General features: G+C 47.7%; 1 protein-coding gene across 3 annotated transcripts; it reads right to left on the bottom strand.

The window, feature by feature from the left end:
- Window positions 1-398: 398 nt before the first annotated feature.
- On the bottom strand, window positions 399-6931 carry SPRY2 (sprouty RTK signaling antagonist 2). Of its 3 annotated transcripts, none has more exons than XM_062566846.1 (3): window positions 6221-6931; window positions 6039-6114; window positions 399-2172 (listed from the first exon to the last, which is right to left on the bottom strand). In XM_062566846.1, exon 3 carries the CDS (start codon window positions 2119-2121, stop codon window positions 1180-1182), a length of 942 nt encoding a protein of 313 aa, XP_062422830.1. In that variant the 5' UTR covers window positions 2122-2172; window positions 6039-6114; window positions 6221-6931; the 3' UTR covers window positions 399-1179. The 3 variants fall into 3 exon arrangements, with proteins under 3 accessions (XP_062422830.1, XP_062422831.1, XP_062422832.1); XM_062566847.1 differs by lacking the exons at window positions 6039-6114; window positions 6221-6931 and adding exons at window positions 3264-3353; window positions 3986-4058; XM_062566848.1 differs by lacking the exons at window positions 6039-6114; window positions 6221-6931 and adding an exon at window positions 3501-3521.
- Between the last annotated feature and the right edge of the window lie 292 nt (window positions 6932-7223).

The following is a 7223-nucleotide window of genomic DNA, read 5'->3' as shown; positions in this document are numbered from 1 at the left end:
TTTTTCCTCTGAGCACTAGAGCTGTGCAAGCCTAACATTTTTTGTGAATGATTACTTATTTCCCATTTAAAGCACACAAGCTCATCACTTATAGAATAGGTCAAGCTTTCAGTGCCTATTAGTCCCAGTCTAGAAGGGATTAATGCATTTTTTTAGGTTCATTTTCCTTTTCTGTTGTAAGAAGAGTATACATAACAGTTGTGTAAAGGAAGCAAAAATCCTGCATTATTTTCAGGTGAAACAGTAAAAAAGAAAACACTTTAAAGTTTTATTTTTGTTATCCAACTGCTGATCATGTTAGCCTCAATATGACAATATTACTTTGAAGTTTGCAACTAAAAGCACTGATTTTTCCAACTCAGAGCAATAAATGGGGGAAAAAATGACAAGCAGCCCAGTTTAATTTCAAACGTTAATATATTTTCTATTTTATAGTGAACATATGCATCGTTCACCCCTTATTTGCAGCAACTATGACGTCCTCATAAAAAGGGGTGACATTTGTAAGATGCCTCTTAAAATAAATATTTTTTTATAAAATAATAAAACTTCAAATAAATATTCTTTACACTAAACAATATGTTGAAAAAATTAGAAAATAAAGGCTGAATTTTACTGTAACTGTACAATATACATGAAGTCCAGAGGGAAATCAGAGTCTTGTAATAGAAGGTTTCCGTAAGACAAAATACAATCTAAAAACATACTGATTGATTCACATTCTTCCGAATGTACAACATATTAGTATAATATTTTGTGACTGTGCCATGCCTTATGACACCACTTATTTTTTCACAGTTGAAAATATTATTGTATATACAAAAATATAGCACATTATCTCTGGCAGAAAACAATGAAAAAAAAGGAGTCATTTGCTAATTTACAAATTTTGCAAGTACTATTCACAAACAATAGAGTTGCCTAGGAGTGTCTGTGTTGCTTTAGCTTATGCAATATGTGGGTCACAATGTACTGTATCCCATTTTTTCCTGTATCCCATTAGCTGGATTCTAACAAGCATATCAGTTAAGATGGCACACACACAGAGAAGCATTTCACTGCAAACAGCAAAGTATATCCCCAACCCTTCTACTACAGTGCCAAGACCATAGCTGCTTAGCTGGTTGCATATGTATGTTAAAATAATCCTTATTACTTTAATATTTCCGATTAGTGATGCTATGTTGGCTTTTCAAAGTTCCTGGGGGGGACACTGGGAACTTTGCAGCAAACCGTGTTCGAGTGTTTACAGCGGCACCCGGGTCTATTTACTCGGTCGTAACAACCCTGGCACAATTTAAGGCAACCCTTGGCTGGTAGGTAACACCACAAGCAAGGCAGAAAGAGGGACACCACACCCATGGCAGACCACCTTGTGCAGCAGTGTGACTGACTGCAAGAACAGGGGTTGTCCGCGCAGTTGTCCTCATCATCATTAGAGCAGTGATAGAAGAGGCCCTTCACGCAGCACACGCAAGTCCCATAATCAACCACGTTCTGGGCTGAGCAAAGACACTGCTTGTCACAGATCCAACATGACGGGAGGGTCCTCGGATAAGTGCACTCCTTACACTTACATTTTCCACAGTCCTCACACCTGTAGGTATGTGCTCCCAAGTCTTCTTTGCTCAGCGGCTTCAGCTCACTTGACTTCAGCTCAGACTTGGGCTGCATTCGGATGATCCCGTCAGCAACTGGCCCCGAAGATGATCCTAAAAGTCTTTGTTCGGAGGAATTACTGCTCGTACTTGTCCTTGTACTGCTCCGTGAACCTGTACTGACTGTGCTGATGGAGCGGGACAGAGGTGCCCGCGAAGAAGCATGTATTTGCGTATGCTGAATCCGGCTAAAATGACGATGTTCGGGCAAGCCATGAGGCCTTTCATTTTTGTGTTGGGTTGCTAGACGAGGAGCAGATTTGACTCCTGGTCGTGGAGCCACCGTCGGTCCCTCTGTGTACTCATTCGTATTTCGGATGGCCCTGATCTGGTCCAGAGACAACACATGAACCTGCTGCGTCAGGACATCCCTCAGGTCGGGCTCCCCATGCGGCCTCCCAGTGTCACGCCGAGCCTGTAGCAAGGACTGCGACCCACTGCCATTCTGAGCTCTCGTCTCCATCAGTGCCCTGAAGCGTGCTCACTCCAACAGGCTTAGCACACATCTGAAATCCTGCAGCAACAAAGACAAGATTCACTATTGCAACACATGGCATGTTCTCTGGCAGCCTTGCAAGCCTAAAGGTTCCCCAAGCATTGCACACATTAAAGTAATGCATCAGCCATTAAAAAAGGAGTCACATCTGGGTGGCGCACAGGAGCCAGTCAGCCGAACAGGCTTCGCTTGGCCTGTTTTGGCTAACGCATTTCTTTCTTTTATGAAGAGCTTAAGAAGATTCTTTTCTAGGTCTGTACATTTTGACTTGTGATTCTAGAAAATCTAGGTGTTATACCTGCTATCTGAGCCTCCCCTAGCCATCCTCTGGCTAGACCATGGCCTTCAACATGATTAAATTCCAGCCACTTAAAGTGACTCTTCCTTTCACATGACACTACTAGAATGTATTTTATATTAAAAAAAACCCTACAAGTATTTAGCAAGTGTAATGTGACCTGCTGATGACAGACATAATTCTCCAATTTTGTTTAAAATTGGATAATATTTTCATAGGCTAGTCTCTTTACACATTAAACTTTACATGATGTAAATAGGAAATTTTAGTTTAATACCAATGGTCCCAAGAAAAACACTAAATAGCAATAAAATGTTTGAGGTTAGACATTAAATGAGTTAGTGCTACCAAAAACTTCAACAGCACAAGTAAAAATATCTCTCTCCAATATTTTAGTGTGTGTCATACTTGTGTACACCACTCTGATTGTTATTTTAAGGCTCAATACTACAAAAGCAATGCTACCACATCTTTTAACATGTAAAAAATTCCATAGATTACTTTTCAAGTTGCAAATATTACTTGAGCGGCTTGTGGGACAGAAGCATGCATAATATAATCAAATAATGCTAGGATCCAAAAAGAATATTTGATTGTGAATATTACTTTAAAGGGTCATTAACTACAAAGGAGAAATGTAGACTTAAGAATTTAAATGGAAATTTAGTAAAACACTTAGGAGATAAGAGCTTTGTATATAACTATCTTTAAAATTAAAATATGCAAAGTTGCAAGTACTGACCTCTACTTAAATTAGTTAATATTTGTTTTGCTTTTATTGCATTTTAAAGTAGATCCAAAATCCAATTACCTATACAAAAATCCAAAACAATATTTTGCAATTAAAACCCAAGCAGGGACCAAGCTTCTTACAAGGACCACACAATGTCTTCAATTATACCTAGAAAGAGCACCACAGTGTTACTCTGTACACATCAGTTACCAACAATAATACTATACCACAGCATAATAAAATATAGCCAAACAGTTTAACAATGTCTATCTCAAGACACTGTCTCTATTCTAATAGCAGTGAAAAACATTTAACCTTTTAACTCCTGGCTACTTCCCCTCTAGTGTTTTTCCTTTCAAAAAAAAAAAAAAAAAAAAAAAAAAAAAAAAAAAAAGGTTTAAAAGTGACTACGTATTTAAACATTGCCAAATCCTGGTTTTGGATACAGTATGTATATCATAGTGTGTCTCTCTTCTCAAGAAAAAAAAAGAAAATAAAAGAAAGTCGTGCAAACTTATCTTGAAGGATTACTTTTTTATTTTAATTAAAACTTTTGCTATACAACAAAAGTTTCAACCAACAGCCTGAACAGACATTTCCTCATCTGAAACTCTCTCCAGATAAAAAAGAATAGAAAATAAAATGCTTTCCCCCCATCCCTGAGAGGAACCAGTAACGCTGTTTGCCCTGCTCCTCCGAGGGCAGATGTCAGCCCACTCGAGCCGGCCGAGGAGATACGCTGAAGACCCCCTGCCTCTCCAGAAATGACAGCCCGGTGCGAAAGGAAAGCTGACCCTGACCTGCAGGGTCCCCCAAAGACCCGAGGACCCCCGAAACACCGAGGCGGGCGCGGCGCAAGGCGCCGCCGCGCTCCGCTCGCGGCCCCTCCGCGGGCTGCAGCCCGGGCGCGCAGCCGGCGCGCAGCAGGTGGGACGCGGCCGCCCCGCGCCGCGGCTGCCGGCGGCGCAAGCGGCCCCGCGAGTGCGGACAGCCCGCAGATAAGCGGGAGGCGTCCTCTGGACTGGGAGGTGGGAGGGGGCTGCTGCCTGCCTTATCGGGAAAGTCAAACCCATGTTTCCTTTTAACTCCCCCCTGCCCCCGCCACGAGATGCTCAGGGAGCCTTCCCCAGCCTGGCAGTGTAAAGCGACCTGCAGAGCAGTTGAGGCACACTTCCAGGACAGTTGAGGCAGATTACCCCCTCTCGTCTTGCCATAAGCACCCATTGAAAGCCAGCCGAAGGAGGATCTGCTCTACCCCCTCCCCCCCCCCCATTTGCTGCAAAGTGTGCACACTTCAGTCCGCCCTCTCGTCCCCAGCCCGAAGGAACACACAAGGGCTTTGCAGCTGATCACTAGTCTGAGCCCGGGCAATCTTCCTTTTTCAACCCTTTGAAAGATCCGCTAACAGGACAGGATGCAAACCTCGCGCACGTTTATTTGCAAACACGTATTCGCCTGAAAACTCTCACGGCAAAGCAGGACTCTCCCTTCTCAGACCTAGCACTGCTTCTCCCCTTTCCATGCACCAAGAGCGGAGAAGCAGCAGCATTTGCCTTTTTGTGTGTGCATGTGTGTGATAACACGCTTCCCCACTTCCAGAAGCCAAAGTCCACTCTCGCCGAGCTCAAGTGCCATGCTTGCTAACTTCTGCTTGGTGGGATTGGCAAAAGGGGGAGCTGGGAGGGCGGGTTCCACGCTCTGCAAAACGGGCAGGTTTAAAACGCAAGGGGCTTCTTGCGTGCTGTGGAAAAACCCCGGGTCTCGCCGGCTGGGAGAGGGCGAGCCTAAGGGGGAAAAGTTCTCTGCCCGTGAATTTCTGTTTTGTGCCGGGAGCCCGTGCAGCGCCCCCCCCCCCCCCATCCCCACCGCACACACACACACACACACACACCAACCACCTCCTCTGCTTTCAAAGTGCTTTGAAACCCCCATTAAGGGCCGAGTGTGTGATCAGACTATGGATTAGGGCAAAAGGGACTTTACCATCGGGGTGGGGCAAACTGACACACAAATAGCTTTCTGGAAACACTAGTAGTTTTTTTTTTTTTTTTGTTTTTTGTTTTTTTGTTTTTTTCAATGGGAGGGAGGGTGCTACAAAGTAAACCCACCGAAAGAAAAATAAAATAAATGCAAAGATAAAGGCTTTCCTTTCCCTTGAAAGGTGCAGTGTAGAACCTGGGGAAGAACTTTCCTCGTCTTATGGATCAAATTAATTTCACAACAAATACACACGCACGCACGCACACACATATATATTTATACCAGACGTGAACTCACTTCCGAATTGCACGGATCTCCCGACGCCACCACGGCCAGGCGTAAATCACGCCGTGAAGCGCGGGTTGCTCACCCTCCTCCAAGCCGGGGGCTCGCAGCGCCAGGCTCGCAGCCCCGCGCCCCCTCCCGCGGCCTCCCCCCGCGGGGCTCGGCAGGAAGCCGCTGCCGCTCCGCCGGGAAGGAGCGAGCAGGACTCGCCGTGCCCGGCTCTCCGCAGCCGGCTGCCGCAGCCCCCCGCCCCCGCCTGCGCGCCCGCGCAGCCCCCCGCGCCGCCCGGGCACCCCGGTAGGGCGCAAACGCGGCGCAGCCCGCAAAACCCAGCGGAGCTTCCCCCTCAACTCCCCCCCTCTCGTCCCCGCCGCCACCACCACCACCGGGGGAGAAACCGCTCCGAAATCCCACCTCCAGCTCCTCTCTGGGAAAGGAAGGAGAGGGGAAGGTGGGGGGAGAGGGAGAACCTGTACGAGTGGAAAAGGGATCGGCCTCAAACATTTCCACGAGTTTTCTTGGAGCAACCAAGGGAAGGGGGGGGGGTTACTGAAAAGCTTGTTTTGCAAAGAAGGAAAAGGCTCTCACCGTGATCGCGGCGCTGCACCAAACCCCTCTCTCTCTTGTATTTTCTTCTTCCTGCGGTTTGCAAATAAATCCAGCCCTAAAGCAAAAAAAAATCTTTTCCAAACTCTGCTTTAGTCCAACTTGCAAATTAGAGTAAGAATGATCACCGTGTAAGAAGTCCAGAGCAAAGTTAGGTCCCTTACCCCAGATCGATTATAAATATGTGTGTGTGTATTATAATAATAAAAACACCTCTCCAGATGGGGGTGGGTTTTCTTTGCTCTTAAAAAGAAATCACTCTCTCTCTCTTTCCCACACACACACTTTTTTTTCTCAATGAACAGAAGGCCGAATCGCGAATACCAAGTCACTTTTTTGTTGCTGTTGCAAATGATCAAGAGGAAGGGGAAAGCCAAAGAAAACAAAATAAAGTGGATCTAAAACAAAAATCCCAAAGCTTTCTTCCACTGAGCTCCTCCAAAAAAGCAGCTTGTGCAATGTAGCCGTTCTGCTGAGAAGCTGCTTGCTGCAAGCTCCTCTCCCCTCTCTAGCTTTCTCGCTCCCTCTGCGAGCGTGTGTGTGTTGCAGGCAGCTCGGTGGTTTGCAATCGGGGGAGGGGGGGTGTTTTGGGAGCGCAGCGGATTTGTGGTGGTGGTTGTTGTTGTGTGTTTGGAGGAGGTGGAGGAGGAGGAGGAAGATTTGAGATCTGAGCTGTAGGGGCTCGGCGTTTTTCTGCTCGCTCGCTCTCTCCCTCTCTCTCTTTTTCTTTCCGGAGGAGGCAGGGTGATCTCTCTGCAAAAGCAGCAGTAAATGGCGTCATGTGGATCTGAGGAGGAACAGAGCAGTTGTTGTCCCAGAGGATATATCGCATCCGGTCCCAGCTCATTGGCTCTGCGGGGCTACATTCACTGGCGCTCCCAGCGCCCTGCCAGCACTCCGAGCTGCGGGAGGCATTCAAAAGGGCAGCGCCGCCGCTCTGCTCCGCGCCGCTCCGCGCCAGCCCGCCGCGCTCCGCCGGCCCCGGCGCGGAGCGGCGCGGAGCGGCGGCGGGGCCTCGCTGCGGCGCTGCCCTGGCGGGAGGCTGCTCCGTGCGCGGCCCCACGACGCCCGGGGCCGCTTTTGTGCCGGCGGGTGTGTGTGCGCGGAGGCACGCAGCGCCGGGGCTGCGCGGGGCTCCCGCGGAGCGCAGGGCGCGCTCCGCCGGCC

This window comes from Rhea pennata, chromosome 1 (genome assembly GCF_028389875.1).
Source record: "Rhea pennata isolate bPtePen1 chromosome 1, bPtePen1.pri, whole genome shotgun sequence".
NCBI classification, from domain to species: domain Eukaryota; kingdom Metazoa; phylum Chordata; class Aves; order Rheiformes; family Rheidae; genus Rhea; species Rhea pennata.
Note: the sequence above shows the minus strand (reverse complement) of the source record. Positions and strands in the feature narration are given on the sequence as shown.